General features: G+C 39.8%; 1 protein-coding gene across 2 annotated transcripts; it reads right to left on the bottom strand.

Moving 5' to 3' along the window:
- Positions 1 to 3,004: 3,004 nt before the first annotated feature.
- LOC5504921 lies at positions 3,005 to 6,076 on the bottom strand. 2 transcript variants are annotated; one of them, XR_004293948.2, is made up of 3 exons: positions 5,439 to 6,074; positions 4,254 to 4,363; positions 3,005 to 3,778 (listed from the first exon to the last, which is right to left on the bottom strand). XR_004293948.2 is itself a non-coding variant. In XM_001637507.3 (3 exons), exons 1-3 carry the CDS (start codon positions 4,969 to 4,971, stop codon positions 3,572 to 3,574), a joined length of 333 nt encoding a protein of 110 aa, XP_001637557.2. In that variant the 5' UTR covers positions 4,972 to 6,076; the 3' UTR covers positions 3,005 to 3,571. The 2 variants fall into 2 exon arrangements, 1 of the variants encoding a protein (XP_001637557.2); XM_001637507.3 differs by having other exon boundaries at positions 4,956 to 6,076.
- Positions 6,077 to 19,233: the final 13,157 nt, after the last annotated feature.

The raw sequence follows: 19,233 nt of genomic DNA, 5'->3' as shown, positions 1-19,233 counted from the left end.
ACTTGACTGGTGCCCTCTGGTACAAGACACAGCTGGTCATATGGAAGTCAACGAATTGAGAGGTAGTGGCGCTCTAAACCTGGGATTGACAACACGCTCCACCTTCACGGCTGAAAGTACAACCAATGGACTGACCGGCCCTCTATTTTGCGACATATTCCATTCCGAGAGTTACCTACTGGAACAAATTCTCATCAAGATCAGAATTGAACTGCAAAAACCATAATTTGCTCTCATGTCCCATGGTGGAAATGGAAAATTTTAAATTTCCAAGGGAGCAGTTCTTCGCCTGTACCGCGTGACTTCCACCGACTCTGTCAGGTTGAATCACGCCAATGAAATGCTCAAGCACAACTTGGCCAAGTACCACTTAACTACTGCTGTAGTCAAAACGGACGATTTTTGGAATCGTCGAGGATGCCGCGTACAATGGCCATTATAAAAAGATCCCCTTCAATTTCCAGATGCCCCATCTAAACAGTATCGAGGTCAAAGTGGATGGAAACGAGACACCCATCACGAATCTCAAAAACATAGACGGTCAAGACGTGGACTTGTATCACCTGCTGTTCGACAACGTGTGTGGTCCGTATCGCGGAAAAGGACTAAACATAACACGTGAAGAATTCAAGAAGGGGTACGCCTTATTCCCCTTTGACTTCACAGGTGCTGCGAATGCATCATCCGGGTACTTCCAGCCTCAGTATAAAGGAGTGGTGACGCTCGAATTAACCTTCAGTCAAGCCACCGACAAGGTGTACACAGTCGTGCCTTTCGGTGAATTCAACAACAACATGGAAAAAAAGACCCCGCTCGCAACGTGATGTACGACATTCAAGGTTAAAAAACTGAAAAAAAATTGATGACGGCTGGGGAGGAATGATGAATCTTGGACTAGACAAAAGAGGACCGAAGAAGTGGAAGCCATGGCACGCAGCGATCCCTAAATAGAACCCGTGTTCGAAGGGGTTTTCCCCTCAGATCGTCTACCTACCTTCATCCCTGAATACGGTAACGGATGCGCAGCGAATGTAGATCCTAGCAACAAACCGGGAAGCCTTTGGTTAGCGGTCTAATTTACTTCACACCGATGTGAATGGTGGGATAGTTTTGGTTCCCCCCCACAAGCGTATGGACAGAACATGGTAGATTTTTGTGCCCTACGTCCACGCCTCGTGACGAATCCACAACGTCTCCAAGCTTTAAAATCTGCCGTGTGTGGACAGTACTGTTTCTTTTTCTTGTGGCACCGTACTCGTAACAAACCTTTGGAAGACATTACTTCCATGTTTAGCACTCACCCCGATTGGAACGATCAAGTGGTGTGCACGTTTGTACACGACACGTTCCACGTGAGAGCCTTGTCACAACACCGACTACGTGATTGACAACGTCTTGTACCGTATTGCCTTTGGCGTCAGTGTGCTGTACCCCAGCACTCTTTAGTACTCTCTTAACTATGAATCATTGTTATTACGACTAACTTAATAAATAAAATAATACTACTAATAAATTTCTTTGGACTACCTGTGTGTTCTTGTCATCATTCCTACTTATAAGAGGAAAGAGGCGGGGTGGGCAAGATCATTTTCCCTAGAGGTGTCGAGCAGGATGGATGATTGTCGATTTCGTTGCCCCTGTGCCGTCATGGTGGTAGGCCATAGTCAATCGGGAAAAAACGCCGGGGTCAATGCCTTGTTGCAACAAGCAACTCGGGCCTTTGACAAAATATTTCGTAAAATCGTCTATTTTTATGGGGAATGGCAACCCTTATTTGAGTCGATGCAACGTCAACTGGGCGTCGCATTCCATCATGGTTTACCCGACTCCATCACAGACCTATTTGGAAAACACGATAGCCCAGGCTTGCTCATCATGGACGACCTAATGGATCAAATCGACCGGGTGGTGAAAGTTTTCACCCAAGAATCTCATCACCATGATATCACAACCCTATTTTTGTCACAGATTTTATTCCCTGGAGGAAAATCAAGTACAGCTTCGACCAATGGCCATTACTTTGTGTTGTTCAAAGACCCGAGGAACCAATTGGGAGTACGCATGCTTGCACAACAACCGTTTCTAGGACAGTTAGATTACGTGATGGATGCGTACCCAAAAGCGCATAAATAGAGGTGAAGGGAAAGCACCCCATTTCAGTTGACGATGGCCAGGACAAGAGGAGAAACACGTGGAGTAGTACGCACCCGTGGTGGTATCACACGAGGTACACCCTGTACTCGTGGCGGTGTCACACGTGAGCACGCGAGCACGTTACAGAGCAGAAGCAAAATTGAGTAGACGCCATGGTCTTTCTCCGCCCACACCACCGGAAGGGCTTAGCTCCCCTTCCACATCCACACCCTCCACCTCCTCATCCTCTGTAGCTTCAGCAATCGACACTATTCTCTGAGACGAACTCAGGGTACTCCTCGAGATCTCATCATCCCTATCACCAGTCCTGTCTCCCTTGGCATCCACTCCACCCGTGAGTACACCTCGACAACAACGACCACTAGACGAAAAAACGGATTTGCAGATATAGTAAATATGTTTTGCAACTATGGTAAAGTCCATATTTACTCGCCTTTACTCAAATTCAAATATTGAATTTGCTTTATATTTGGCACCAAGACAAACCAAGTGAAGGCCGATTTTACTTCATATTTGCTAATATATCAAAAACAGTGCAAAGAACGGATTTGCAGTTCTATTCACGCACCGGTAAATACGATAGCAAATGTTATGTTTTCGTCATGTTTGCTTGCATTTGCTCATGATGCAAAGAGTGTATATTCATTATATTTACTACTACAGCAAGGGTCACTTTTGCAAATTATTTGCCCATCAAAAAGCATCTTAGCAAATTTGCCTTTTGCGCGGCGTGCGAATGTTACCAATTAATACATTTGTTCTAAATTTGCAGTTAGGACAAACCAATAGATCCCATCTGCCCCTTCCCACAAAATATGTTAAGATATATACAGAGAGACCAACAAGCATATCTACTGAAATCCTTTATTTCATGTATTTTCTGTTATCAGTAAAATATAATCGGTATTTATACATTTGGTTTGGTCCAATAAGTGTATATTTCAAAATAAATAAATTACTATAAACACTATTTTATCAGCTCTTGGTCAAAGTAATTGTTTTTTTAATAATATTCTTTCAATATTCTAAATAAATCACATCTCCTTTATATAATAAATTGTAGCCTCATCTACTGTTTTTTCGAGGAAAATAGTTCAATAATAAATCTGAATACTCATGAACTTGTTGTAATAAAAATCGTTGTGAATTTGTAAATCAAAGTGGATCACTATATGCTTCAACAATAACATTTTTTGTGCCAACGCACAAGTCCATCATTCATAGCAAAATAGAGAAGATGGTGCTAATTCGAAAAGAATAGCTTGCATGTAGACAACCTAAAGCTGATGCTTCACAGCCCAATCGGGAGCATCAATTGGTGCAGTTCTTTTCGAATTAGCACCATCTTTTCTCCTGAACATCATGTTTGTGCTTCTCTGGCCCCTGCCCTTTCTAACTTTTTTTTCTAAGTAGGCCATCAATGAATCGGCCTCCTTACTCCTCCATGGAAGCTTATGCTTGTAAAGCAGTTTAGGTGCTTCCTCGTCAGACCCCTCATTTTCTCCATCAGACCCTGTGTGCTCCGAGGACATAAAGTCCGCGAAATGATTTCAAAGTATTTCCCTTTTCTCTTCTCGTTGATGCTGGAGCTTTCCCTCAAGGTCTTTTTTCGTAGCGTTGTTTTCTACAAAAAGAGAAGAGAAACAAATGTATTTGATTTTCTGAATATTGTGAGTTGTTGTCCAGGGAATTCTTGCCTTTTTGAATCATGCATTAAAAATTGAGATTTGGACCTTGACTATATAAACTGAATCACAAGAGTACCTTGTTTTCATGTGACTGTGAAATAGATACTAACCAAATACCTACTGCTATACACAATGAAGGTAATTTTTATTGTATTTTCCTTTTCACTCTTTACTAGTAGACACTATTAAACACTGATTATTAGTAGTTTTTGTTTCAAAGTCCGATGAATACCACCCATTTACATAGACTAGGGTTCCTCGGGGGGGGGGGGATTTGGATTTGATAATTGGTAGAAATATCTAGCAATAGTCTGGCAATGGGATAGGAGACCAACATCTTAGAGGATTAAGGTCTTCATAATTATTTATGCCATAGCTATCACATCAATCATTAGTTTTAGTCATACTCACTGTGTTAAGCCGGCTGCGCTTTCTCTGCCTGTTTAAGGTGGCATCATAACTGTCATTTGCTTTTGTGACATGCTCCCTCTTTTTAGTTCTGAAATGGACATGCATTGCAGCTGCAAAAGAAAAAAAAGGGAATTTGTCATCAGGGGCAGATGCAGGATTTTTCCATAGGGGTGGTTGCAGTACTAATTTGAACTGGTGGGGAGTATAATGGATCATTGATTAAATGGGTTTCATCATGGGCATATGTATAGGTGTATGGTGGATGTGTGCCTCTGGTCATGAGTCAAGGTTAGTAGCGAAAGACCTGTGAGGAAGCAGACGATTTTGCCTTCAATCTAAACAGTTTGGTTTCTTAACAATATCCAGGGTCCAGAATAAGCTTTCGAAAAAGGTTGTCTGCTGAGATGAATGGTCATACTCACTGTGGACGAATCATGCTTCATTTGCAAACTTTATTAGATCTGAGATCAGCGTTTTAAGTTGACGGCGGCGGTTAACTGCTGGTACCTGCCTTCTAATGAAACCCCTGATATTGATTGCTTATATTGATTATGTTGACTGACTTTGAATTAAGTGTCATCCTTTTTTCGAACCAAAGCATAAAATACTGGACAACTAAAACTTATAGTAAAAAGACACAATTAAAATTGCAATATTTCTTAGGGATTTTCCGCTGAAAATGTAAAAAAGTTGTTTTCTTACCATTGAAAATCATCATTCTATATCTGGTTGCATTTGTTGTGTTTTTTTTTTTTCTGGGGTAGCATTATCTCAGGAAAAAACAACAATAATTATAACAACAATTGATTTGGTATTTGAAATCTAGGCTGACTATTTTGGCATTGTTCTGTGATTAGTTATTCTTAATGATTACCAGAAAATAAAGAGATGCCAAGCAATGCACTAGCTCAATAACAACCGAGCATAATCTTAAAAAAAACATTGATTTGTATAAAATACAATTCATTAAAACAAGCGCTTCATGTGAAGAATATAAGATTTCTCCGCTGGCCAGATAAGATAGAACCGAAGGCTCTTTAGCGTCAGCGGAACGCTGATTCGAATCGAATGATAGACACTACTCAAAGAGGAAAAAGATCGCCTAAACTCGAAAGGTTGCCCTTAAAGACAAAAAATAATCAAGAAACGAATAAACAAGAACTGGTTCCGATCAGTTAGGCTTACCTGAAAGTCTCTGAGGCTCCCTTTCGGCGATAATTTCAGCGAGTTCTGTCTTCACTGTTGAATTCTCACCTCACGCACGCAGTCGCTGATTTCCCGCATTTAAAGCTCTGCTTTCCCTCCAAACTTGAAGGTTATTTGGTCAACATGTTTTCATTGGTAGGCTTTGCCATTCGATTTGATGTCATTGAAAGAAATAGCGAATCTTTTGGCGTGGATTTAGAGAGAAGTTAGATGAACCAAAGTCACACTTCTAAACACGCTATGCGAATAGCCCGCCGTGGTAGTCACGTGAAGGGAAAACAATAGATACGCTTGCGCGTCACTTCCTCTCGCATATGACTGACTTCCTCTCCGCCGGTGAAGCTGTTATTATTACTGCTAAAGGCAAAGTAATCCTAAAATAATGCGAATATCAATTTTTCATCGCTTTTTCTTTCTGCCAAAATACAAATCACTTGGTTAAACAAGAAACCGAATATTCTTAAAGCTATTTATATGCGTTTCATAAAACGTTCCTGATATTAGCCAAAAAATATTATGTTTAGAAACTAAATTAACTTCTAAACTACGGAAAATATTTTCTAAGTCCAACGAATATGATGAAATTTAGAACTAATGAAAGACACTTAATCTCCTGCTAAAGATTATAAGTTTTCGATAAAGGCAAAGAAAGTTACCTAAAGTCAATACTACATTTAAAGGAATTTAAGTTAACAATCAATATCTACTTAAAGAGCCCTATAAGAGCCCCACTTAAATGTAAATTAAATTCTTTTTTAAAGTTACTACTGACTTTAAGTGTGGCCTTTAAATGCAACATATAGACAGTAGTAAATTTAAGGTACATTTCGGATAAGTCTTAAATGCACTTAAATTCTTTATTTCGTCCAGTGTCATAATTATTTATAATATAGACACCAGTATTTTGCTAGGTAATAAGCTTATATACACAACTCGTAAAATTATAATATAGGAAACTACATTCGGGACCTCGAGTGATGAATTCTGATGAATCATTTGAAGCGATTTTGTCTGTTTTCTGTGTATGTCTATATAATTAAGATAAAAAACGGTGGTAGTAAGATTACATGGCCAATGCTTACAATTCAGCTTTCTCTGCTCTAATATTTGGACTCCAGCTTCATGGAGGACGCCATCTTGTGAGTAGAATACAAGTGTCACGTGGTTTTACAGTATGTAAGCGACATACAGAGAAACCACGTGACTGTGACGCAAGATACTAAAATATCTTGACTGCGGGATTTTCGAACAATGTTTTAAGGGCAAAATAAATAAGTTATTTACCGACTTGAGGTCGGTCCGAATAGAGAAAAACTGTGACAGAGGTCTGGGAAATGCTGACCGATGCCGGACCTCCCAGCCGGTAAATAACCTATATATTACACCGCCATCTGGTCGCTCTCGCCTTTTTTCCATCAAACCCGCGTATAAGAAACACACACACAAAACTCGACGATTTTCACTAGTATCTTGATGATGATTTTAGATGTTTGGCCTACTAAAAGCGACAACAAAGCAATTTGTCGCACACGACTGTCACCGTCAAACACTAAGTGATATTAAAACACACCTTGCAGATATAAGTAAAGATAATCTAGTGAGTGTAAATCCATGCAAATCTAAATTTGATCTTTGAACTGTATTTGCACAAAATACAAACATGAAATTTACATACAAATTTACAACCCAAGCAAATTATTCAAAGTTGATCTTTGAACTGTATTTGCACAAAATAAAAACATGAAATTTACATAAAAATTTACCATCCAAGCAAATCAGTCAAAGTTGATCTTTGAAATGTTATTTGCACAAAATACAAACATGAAATTTACATACAAATTTACCATCCAAGCAAATTATTTAAAGTTGATCTTTGAAAATCGTTTGCACAACATGCAAATATAAAATTTGTATACACGTTTACTACCAAAGTAAATCAGGCACCAAATATAGTGCCTGATATTTACATCATATTTGCGCGATAGGCAAAGTTGTGTAAATCCGTTTTTTCGTCCAGTGGACGTACACCACCATCGTTTACACCACGATCCTCTATCTCGCGACGACGCAGTGGCAGACCCGCCAAGCGGCGACGAATCTCGGTTCAACGGCGACGAGCTGGGACGTATCACCACTAAAAAGAAAACAGCACCACGGCGCACCAATTTGCTTGAGGCCTTCAGAGCTGTAGCTGGTACTCCTGCTGGAAGTAGCAGTATTAGTAGTATTAGCTCACTTTTATCACCAGGGATGATATCTTCCGTGGGGAGTATTGCTCCTCCTTCACCAACGTCAACACCCAGAAGTCGTACAGGAAGTCGCACCCGTACCCCACCCACACCCACCTCAAGTCGTGCCTCTTCCCGTGGTAGTGCAAGAGGAGGAGCCAAAACCACTAAAAAGTGTACAACCCGCAAGAGTCGTGAACAAAACGGTGACACCAAAACCAAGACCAAATGCGCCACCACCCGTCGTGTGTCTGGTCATGGAACAAACCAACGCGGGGGACAGGTCCTCGTTGGCAAAAGTAATCCAGCATGGAGAACACGATGGGTGTGAACTATATGAATAACAAAGACTCTGCGTACCTAGTCTCATTCGTCATGTCTAGCCGACTGAAAAGGAACGTGCGTTTCCTTGCAGTGCTCGCGCATACCACAGGGAAAGCGCGACAACGTCTCCTGGCAAATGCGACACCGGAGCAAATTAACACGTTGGGGGAAATTGCCAAGAACCTATTGAAAGGCAACCTCCCCATTTCCCAGACTCAAAAGAAAAATCTAAAGCCTCACCAGCAACGACTACGCACCCTGGCCAACAAGAGAATACCCAACACTACTCGAAAACGTTTCGTCACAAGTCAACGTGGTAGATTTCTCATCCCCTTTTTATTTAATGCCGTGTTGAACAGAGTCATCAGACAAATACTATAGCTAGGCTATAAATAGGGACAACGTAAAAGTTCACCCTCTCAGTTGGCCCAAAACAACTACCGTGGCCACAAAAAAGGAGGAGCCCATCGCATGGCCACGATCCCTGAATACATGATCAACATGATTATGACCAAGAAAAACGTCACCACGGCCCCTCAATTCCGCATCATGGCACGATTGGATGGAGAAATGAAAGCTATCTTGAAGAACACCTTGTTACCGTTAGACGCAAAAATACGTCAGTACAATTGGGTGTTAAACCAATACCTCAAATGGTTGCACAAAGTCAAAGACGATGGAGGAGCCAACAGAACAAGGTCCTCAGCTTCGTTGGAACCGACCCTTAACCTTCCTTCACCACCAAAACACCAAGCTCAGCATCATCACTAGCAAAAGTAGACAAGACCCCTCTACTTCCATCACCTCCCACCAACACACCAAGGCCATCACGCATACCAAGACTTAATCGACGACGACTACAAACACCCACAAGGAGATCGACACTACCACCTATTTACTCACCGCCACAAGACGAGCACCCAGGGAGGCTTTTTTTGGGACAATATAATTGGGGACCCTTTTTAAAAAGGAAAAAAAACACAATATGTTGTTATGTGAATCATTCTCTATTTTATAGCAATAAAATGTTTTTTTTACAAAAAAACGTGCTGTTCGTATGTTCTTTTTTACACAGTAGCCTCAAAATGGTGTGGATAGAGAAGGGGTCTACTATACACTTTTTTTTCTCCTTTAACCACTTGGAAAATACAAATGCTTCAGCTCTAGGGCAGTGCACGGGGCTTTGTTCAGGCTGATAAAAGTGATACCCACAAGTCACTGCAATATTGTCCCAAAAAAGTTCATATGAGTTTAAATAGAGTCATAATACTCCCATAATGCATCGTATTTTGGGCAATCATACAGTTCCAGATTAACGTAGGGAATACCGAGCTCTTGCAACACCTTGTGCTCATAGGATCCACCCTTGTACGCCACGATTCCACCTTGGCCATACATGCCATACCACTCCTGGACGACACGATTCAGTTCCGTGTGCCGAACGCTCAAAGTTCATTTTCATGATATGCTGACCAGAGATGTGCTCGTTATACCGAGCACATCTCTGGTCATTCACCAAGAGTTCATTGAATGCGATGGGGAACGAAAAATGTTTGCCAACCACTTCATTACCGTGATGGCAAAACGCTGCTTCCTTGCACCGAAACTCCCTATTCACTGTAAAGCCGTCAAGATCAAGAATACCCGTGATGGTATGAAGCTCATCATCATCATCAGCAGCAGCAGTATGGTTCATTCCTTCTCCTCCTCCTTCCTTTTTGGTATAATTTATCCCAGCCATTCCGACACTTCCCAACATATCAGGTAAAGGGAGATGCGTACACTCACGAAAAAAAAAACAAATCCAAACGAGCACCCTCGGGTAAAAGAAACAAGGGCTTGCTTCCACATCGGTGGACGAGCACTATAGAAAAAACAAAAGCGAAACCTCGCTATTTATACACTCTCAGACCTTGCTAGGAACCAATCAAAAACCTAGAATCGGTAAGAAGCAATAACAGACCACCATCATGGCGCGAAAACATTTAAACCAATCAGAGAACAGCTTCAAGAAAGCCCGCGAATTTTCTACCATTAGAAAGCGCTCCTTACCATGACGTCATCCTTTTAGAAAAGTATAAAATAGAGAACGCCAGCTCACACACTCTCATCATAATGGATGACCATATGAATTGTATGATCTGTTGTGAAGGAAATGACGAACTGATTGAACTACTCCCCTGCTGTAAGCAACCCTATCATTTCCCCTGTTTGTGGAAATGGATACACGCTCAACAAACACCACAGGAATCCTGTCCACACTGTCGTGATGAATACTTCCCATGGAGCCAAGAAGTGGTCCTGTGGATAGCCAGTGATTTCACCTCCAAGAACAAAAATCACCCCGCTGGCCAAAGTGTCCTCGAAGAAAAACGAAAGGCTCAATCGGCCATAAACCGCTACAAAAAATTCATGAAAATTTACCCCGCCAACCACAAGGACCCCTTCTACATTGGGGTGATGTGCGATCGATGCAACAGGTACATGCACAATCTTCGAGAATCGCTCACTCATCCTCGAAACACGCCTCCCCCACTAGACTACGTGCAGGCCCATCGACGAGCATGCCTGGCCTGGTACTACTACGATAACGGAAACTGGGACTGGGAACTCGACAACCACTCGATAACGACAACCCCCCACCACCACCCCCCGTAGGACACCCACTACGAGATGACTACGAACGAGACCACTCGCCTGGAATCCTAATCATCATGCTTATCACCTAAACATCAACAACAATGACTACGTAAGTGACGATAGCGATACGAGCATGATCTCCGACCTTGAGGAAGAAATCGATGAAGAAGAAGAAATCAATCGAGACGCACCCACACCACCCCCTCTACCAGTCATCGAAGTCATTCCCCCAGCACCACCCCTAGAACGGTCTCTCGATGAATGCTACAGAGTTCTAATGCATAGACTAGAACAAGCGCTCCCACAAGTAAATAGCAATCCCCTCTCTATCAACATCTCCGAACGTGTCCTGAACATCGTTCGAAGAATGACCCTACGAAGATTAAACGGTATGCAAACGACCTCAATGGCGCCACGTGTCTTTGGTTCACTACAATCCTTTGCCAACTTCCGGTTCATGTTGGATCATAGGGAAGAACTATACACTTTAGTATAAGCTGCCGAAGCTAACAGGAGTAACCCATCACCACCACCACAACCCTCCCAAGATCAGACCACTACCACCACAGGTAACCCAACACTACCCCAAGAGAAGACTGCTACAACAGGTAACCCAACACCTTCACCAAGTCGTAATGAACTAAGGTTTACCATCCACGTTGAAGGTCAACGCGTACTCGAAGTACCTGCCATTGACTTTTCCAACATTCAATGGGAACACTAAGAACACTACTATAGATACTTAATAAATAACGTACTTTTTATGGAACTTTGTATCCATGTTGTTTCTTTAATAAATATGGTTTTGCTCTAAATATGGTTTGGACTGTTAACGTCACTTCCGCCCGATATATCCCCACCAATCACCACCCACCCCCTCCCAACTCCAAAGTCCTAAGGCAAAAGGCCAAAGTCCATCTGTGACGTCACTTACACCCGATATATTCGGACCAATCACAGCACGCCATTTTCAAAAACCAATCAGAACGCGCCACCACCTCACGGCCGGGGGACTGGAATACACCCGGTATATAGACTACCTTTACTACTTATGAATATCAATTAGGTCACGAAGTTATCAATAAAACTCCTTCCAAATGCATTGTCTTATACTATATTGTGTCCATTCATGTTTGGAACACTTGAAAGAATTTGACGCAGGGGTGTAAAACAAGTGTTCCAAACATTTATGGACACAATAAAGTATAAGACATATGTATTTGGAAGGAGTTTTATTGATAACTTCGTGACCTTATTGATATTCATAAGCGAAGTTAAAGCACATGCTATAATAAACAATGCGCTGAGTTGAGTGGGCTCCCTGTGGGACTTGTAGTGCTGACTCGGCATCTTTCCGCGAGTCAAAATCTTCAAGACAGCTAGAACTTAACCGGCTCAGGGCAAAATAAAATCAACTAATTTTGCCGAGCTTCGTTAAGCACGAACTCATGCTATTCATCATTTATTATCCCGGGAGAGGGGGTGATACTTGGGGGGGGGGGGGGGGGGGGGGCTATAGAAATATCCTAGATCTAAAGGGGGGCGCCAAAAGTCACTGATTTCTTTGGGTGTTCTCTTTTCTATGTTATTTTTCTAAGTGTCAAATCAGACTTCTTGTTTCAACGAGTCTCTGCAGTTTTTTGGCATGTATAATCCAGGAGTACAGGATACGTATTTTAAAACGTAAAAGCCCGTTTTATCTATGCAATGCAAACCTTTATACACACTATATACACTTTTTTTTCATGATTTCCGCTATATGATATTTATAAAGTGCTTATGTTCCATATTCAAAATTATTAACAAAACGTTCTAATGCCCGAACTGCTAATTTTTCGTCATCAACACCCTTGCTTACACATATCTGATTTGGTGCTTTCCTCTATGTCTTTTCTTTCTCATGCTTCGCTTTTCTGGCAAGGAGAAGAAGGACAAGCTTTTTGCTTCTTTTGCGTCATATATAACATCAACATGGATTCAGTCGCACCTTTGAGAAATTCACTTTTTCATAATTAATGTTTTCAGCGAATTTTTTTCCTTCCACATTCCGACCAGCTTTTTTCCTTTCACTTTCCGACCATCTCTTGCTTGCGTTAACTTGACATAATCGTGTGCGTTTCTTTCTTTCTTCGGTTTCCTATGGGAAGGGGAAAGGGGAACCGAATATATAGATGAAAATAGGGCATGAAAAATTTTGCTCCTCCTGCAGGGGGTGGGAGGGGCAACTAATTTTATCCCTTTCGTTTACCGAATCTTTACCCACCTTCCCTCGGGATAATAAATGAACTTTCCCTAACTTACCTTCTCAAAAGCAAAACATCATTCAGCAAACATGCTCGGTGATTTCTCAGCTACAAAGATCCTTTATCTGACTAGGGTCATATATCAGTCTAGTATTGGTGATACAAAAAAAATCTATTTGCTAAGATATCCTATTATATATTCGTTTCGACATAAAATGTTTTGATAACTCTATTTTAATAACAGCGAGCATGTTAGTAAGCTGTAAAATATTAATAATTTTAATAAACATTTTTATTGAGGCAAACATCGATTTTTAGGGGATAAAATACTATTGGCCCTCATCAAATCAGTTGATTAATGAAATTAAATAAATCTAAAGTTATAAGAATAATGCCTAGCTAGTTAGACTACATGACTGCGGTTTAATTCGGCAGTCTGGTATTGCGTTGTTGACCAGCTCTAAAGGCGGGTACGATTGATGAAGATTGTAAAAGCGTCCAAGCGAATGGTTAACAAAATTTATAATCCAAAGCTGACAAGCTAGCCACCTAGATACAGGAAAGGATGTAGTAGACGGTATAGCTAGACGATTTCAACTGTGGAAGAGTAACTTTGAATTACAAAATCCACCCGAATAGCGATCCTATTGATTTTGTTAGTAATTGCGTTTCCAACCTCATATAAAGATGCTCAAATCCAATAAGTTGAAAATGTACTGTATCCCATTCCTAGGTGAGCTCCTCACGATATGAGGAACTCACTTAATTCCTTTTCGGTCGATATAAGGGATGTTCAAAAACTGGTACACCCATTGGCATGAAAAAAATATTCACAGTTGATTAAATTAACAAAAGGTCCAGTTTTTTGCCAAAAAAAAAAAAAAAAAAACACAATCCGAAGTAGCCGATTGGATGTCGGTTGGAGCAGGGAGGCGATATGCGGTGTCTGCCTTTAATCCTCAAGGTGACATTAATTGCCTCTATTAGGGACATTCTTTCTTATTTATGTAATTAAATGCTCGTCGATTTGCTCATTCGCACTGAACTGTGTGTAATCAACAGCCCGAGGCGACAAAGAGCAGAAAACATCACTGAAACATTATGTAAGTAAGAGCTTCAAAGAAACTGATTTTTAAAACGATAGATATGTTTAATTCTGATAAAGTACGATTGCTTATTTCCTTTAAGTTTTTTTTTTGGGGGGGTTTAAGGGAATTTCGACACACGAAGCTCTTTTGTGGTACAAATTAAGCAAAAATTCTCTAGGAAATAATGCGCTCTACCATACAAAAATCTATGTGAACAAATAAAATACTTTTCTAAATAAATCGATGCTTCTTGGTTCAACGAGTCTCGGCAGTTATTTGGCATGTATAATCCAGGAGTCCAGGATACGTATTAAGCCCCGTGTTATCTATGCAATGCAAACCTGTATACACCCCATATACATTTTTTTCATGATTTCTGCTATATGGTATTTATAAAGTGCTTATGTTCCATATTCAAAATTATTAACAAAACGTTCTAGTGCCAGAACTGCTCATTTTTTGTCATCAACATCCTTGCTTACACATATTATCTGATTTGGTGCCTTCCTCTATGTCTTTTCTTTCTCATGCTTCGCTTTTCTGGCAAGGGGAAGAAGGAAAAGCCTTTTTGCTTCTTTTGCGTCATATATAACATCAACATGGATTCAGTCGCACCTTTGAGAAATTCACTTTTTCATAATTAATGTTTTCAGCGAATTTTTTTCCTTCCACATTCCGACCAGCTTTTTTCCTTTCACTTTCCGACCATCTCTTGCTTACGTTACCTTGACATAATCGTGTGCGTTTCTTTCTTTCTTCGGTTTCCTGGGGGAGGGGAGAGGGGCACCGAAAATATAGGGGAAAATAGGGCATGAAAAATTTTGCTCCTCCTGCAGGGGGTGTGGGGGGGCAACTAATTTTATCCCTTTCGTTTATCGGAATCCTCACCCTCCTTCCCTCGGGATAATAAATGAACTTTCCCTAACTTACCTTCTCAAAAGCAAAACATCATTCAGCAAACATGCTCGGTGATTTCTCAGCTACAAAGATCCTTTATCTGACTAGGGTCATATATCAGACTAGAATTGTTGATACAAAAAAAAATCCTTTTTCTAAGATATCCTATTATATATTCGTTTCGACATAAAAAGTTTTGGTGACTCTATTTTAATAACAGCGAGTAAGTTAGTAAGCTGTAAAATATTAATAATTTTAATAAATATTTTTATTGAGGCAAACATCGATTATTAGGGGATAAAATGCTATTGGCCCTCATCAAATCAGTTGATTAATGAAATTAAATAAATCTAAAATTAAAAGAATAATGCCTAGCTAGTTAGACTACATGACTGCGGTTTTATTCGGCAGTCTGGTATTGCGTTGTTGACCAGCTCTAAAGGCGGGTACGATTGATGAAGATCGTAAAAGCGTCCTAGCGGATGGTTAACAAAATCTATAATCTAAAGCTGACAAGCTAGCCACCTAGATACAGGAAAGGATGTAGTAGACGGTATAGCTAGACGTAACTTGAATTACAAAATCCACCCGAATAGCGATCCTATTGATTTTGTTAGTAATTGCGTTTCCAACCTCATATAAAAATGATCAAATCCAATAAGTTGAAAATGTACTGTATCCTTTTCCTAGGTGAGCTCCTCACGATATGAGGAACTCACTTAATTCCTTTTCGGTCGATATAAGGGATGTTCAAAAACTGGTACACACATTGGCATGAAAAAATTATTCACAGTTGATGAAATTAACAAAAGGTCCAGTTTTTTGCCAAAAAAAAACCAATCCGAAGTAGCCGATTGGATGTCGGTTGTGTCAGGGAGGCGATATGCGGTGTCTGCCTTTAATCCTCAAGGTGACATTAATTGCCTCTATTAGGGACATTCTTTCTTATTTATGTAATTAAATGCTCGTCGATTTGCTCATTCGCACTGAACTGTGTGTAATCAACAGCCCGAGGCGACAAAGAGCAGAAAACATCACTGAAACATTATGTTAGTAAGAGCTTCAAAGAAACTGATTTTTAAAACTATAGATATGTTTAATTCTGATGAAGTACGATTGCTTATTTCCTTTAAGTTTTTTTTTTTGTTTTAAAGGGAATCTCGACAAACGAAGCTCTTTTGTGGTACAAATTAAGCAAAAATTCACTAGGAAATAATGCGCACTACCATACAAAAATCTATGTGAACAAATAAAATACTGTTCTAAATAAATCGAGGCATTTTTATATGAATACATTTCAAACTTGTAGACGCCTGAAGAAAGAACAAGGTTTGTGAAAGTGTGTTCTTCAAAACATATGAAAAATTGTAGTAGAATAACAATGGTTGGAATTGCAGTTAATCCCTAGAAAAATATTCATATATTCTCAAATGATTAATTCTTAATGATTTTTTAAAAAGAAGTATGTCTGCAAAGTTTTACGAATAAGATATAAAAGATAAAAGACAGATGGCCACCGATGAAGAATCTTAGTTCAATGTAATCTAAGCTTTTTCAGGTAAGATTTTGTTATTTCCAATGACGAAAACAATAAAGTGAGGGTATATTGGAGTCAGTGAGCTGTTAAATATTAATAATAACAAGAAACACTTTTATTGAGGCTGACATCAAGTGATGTTAAAGTGACGCTCATCAAATTAGTGGATTCATGAACAAAATTTAAGTTAGAAGAACAATGCCTAGCTAGTAAGGCTACATGACTGAATGTGTTTGAATTCAGCAGTAGGCGATTCTTTTTTTTCGCCAAACGATGTTTTTTTCTACTTTTTTTCAAGATGATATTTGCTTCCGCGTTCCTTGATTATTTTGTTTAGAGTTGTCTAAAAGATCGAATTTTTGTGTGATAAATTATAGACGATCTAATCTTTTTCAGGATATTTCAATTATTCTCTCATTTATACAACAAGCGTATAAAGCGAAAACGAAAAAAGGACAACACATATTGATTCGTAGCAGTAAATGTGATTTGGGTTTGGTAATATCCTGTTTGAAAAATAGAATTTTGTTCATAGAAAACTTGAGTTTTTAGTCTGGCATTACATGGTTGACGAGCTAGAAAGGCGACGTGTACGATTGATGCACATCGTTATAGCGCCATAGCAGATAGTTAACAAATTCTTTAATTCCAAGATACAGACGAGTGTGAAGTAAAAAGCAAACATGTTGCTCAAAGAAAAATTAAGTTTCAAGGCTGGCATTGCATGGTTGACGAGCTACCATTGGTGCAGACCGTGAAAGCGTCATAGCGGATAGTTAATGCATATCGCCGACATACAGCCGAGGGTGAAGTAGAGTGTATAGCCTCCCTTATATGAAGATGCTCAAATCCAAAAAGGCAATAGATTGAAAATATACTGTATCCCAGATGGTGCCAATCATGACACTTCACGGTATGATTAAGTCACTTGATGCATAAAAGTCGATAGAAGGGATTTCGAAAAAACTTTGTAAGGGGAGTTATGAGTTGCGCTGTTAGGGGTGTGGGACTCGGATTATGAAGTGGATTATGTTTGTCAACAGGGTCTTTTTTCGCAATTGCAAACACTTGGTCTGCTGAATGGGGGTTGGGGGTAATGCGTTCTTCAGTCACACCGAAAACAATAGCGCAAAAAAAGGCGTCGCGGTTCTTTTCAACCCAAAGACAAGAAGAAAAACAATCAATCGATCAACAATCTTTGTTTATCGACGGTAGCATATTATTGATTATACAGTTTTCTAACATATGGCAATCGGTTAGTAAGCACTGTCACTGAAAGGGGGTCACTTCCAGAGGGTTTATTGCGTCCCCTGTGTTTCTTTTAGGTCACTTCGGTTCAGGTTAGTGTAGGGCAGCTTGAAGAGACGGGACCTCCGGTTTAGTGTCCTTATCCGAGAGGACTGGAAACACGGGAGAATAACTTCAACCAGCTTGTGACACAAATTCGAATCAAGGCAGGAACCCAAAAGAGATCCCCAGTTTGAGCCAAAGATTCGAACCTTGGCCACAGCGGTGAGAGGCCAAAGCGCTAACACACTAGGCCACCCGTGCTTCCACAATCTGACGAGCCGGCGAGCGCCACCGATAGCCAAGAAATGCAAAGCTTATTTATATCGGACAAACAAACAAAAGAATAAATAACAAGGGCTGCAAATACCCAAAGAGTCTCTTTAAGATACTGCAGCTTCTTTGTTAATGCAATATTTCCATCAAATCATCATAAATCAGCACAAAGTGTTTGGTGTTTTGATGTATTTTTCTATTACACCAAATGTTTGTCATCTACATATACCGTTGTTTTTATTGTAAATGTTTTTCTTCTATCACCATACCACCCCTCATCAAGTTTTCTAATAGTCCGTCCCTTATAACCATATGTTTATAGAAGTTTTATTGTTGTATTTGAGCAGCGAACAAATGGCTACAAGCGCAACAAAAACTCAATTTTATGGCAAAATGTTTTTGATACCTTTGATTATTGTTTTACTATATGATGTTGGCCATATATGTTCATTTTCTAACTTGTCTACTGCACCCATGTATTTCGAAGGGAGCGGACTTGAACAGCATATGGGAAATGCATGATTTCTTTTAAACACAACGAAGTACTTCTTTTGATTATATACATGGTAGGCTGGATGTTAAAGCTATCTTGCCCTAGTTTCAATGAAAATGTCCAAAAGCGATCTTGCTCTAAGTACCAAGGACATGTTTTCAAGCTATCTTGCTCAAATACCAAGGACATGTACGACTATCTTGCTCTAGTGCCAAGGAAATGTTCTTGAGCTATCTTGTTCTAGTACCAAGGAAATGTTCTAAAACTATCTTGCTCTTTAATATTTTTGTGGGAAAGATAATATTTTTTTATCTTGATACGTCTCTATTTTTACTTATGTTTCATCTTCAATATTAACGGGTTTTTTGCATTCTCAAGTTTTTGGAATTCTCGATATTTTTTCATCGACACAAATATAATCATCAAGTTATTAGTATTTTGTAACATGTTTCAGTGACTCTCTTAATTGCTGTTTGAAATTGTTCTTACTATCACTTCTCTTCGGTAGTCTATTATAGGGCAGCCTGATTTTAAAAATGAAAGCTTTTGAACTTCAAATGTTGAGGGATTGATTCAAGATTTTCCGCTACTTGCCAATCTAATGCTGTAGAAATGGACATCTTTTGTTTTGGTAAATAGCTTCCTTATCAAAACCGGCGCGTTTCCATTAGAAATTATGCATCAAATTCGCTACTTATTTGAAGTAAACCATTTGCTACAGTCGCGAAGTCGAACAGTTCATGGTAGCTTTTCGTGATGGT

This window comes from Nematostella vectensis, chromosome 5 (genome assembly GCF_932526225.1).
Source record: "Nematostella vectensis chromosome 5, jaNemVect1.1, whole genome shotgun sequence".
In the NCBI taxonomy this organism is placed as follows: domain Eukaryota; kingdom Metazoa; phylum Cnidaria; class Anthozoa; order Actiniaria; family Edwardsiidae; genus Nematostella; species Nematostella vectensis.
Note: the sequence above shows the minus strand (reverse complement) of the source record. Positions and strands in the feature narration are given on the sequence as shown.

Coding starts and splice junctions, on each gene's coding strand:
- LOC5504921 (XM_001637507.3), bottom strand. Junction 3,779..4,253: donor AGCGCAGCCGGCTTAACACA/GTGAGTATGACT, acceptor CTCTTTTTGTAG/AAAACAACGCTACGAAAAAA.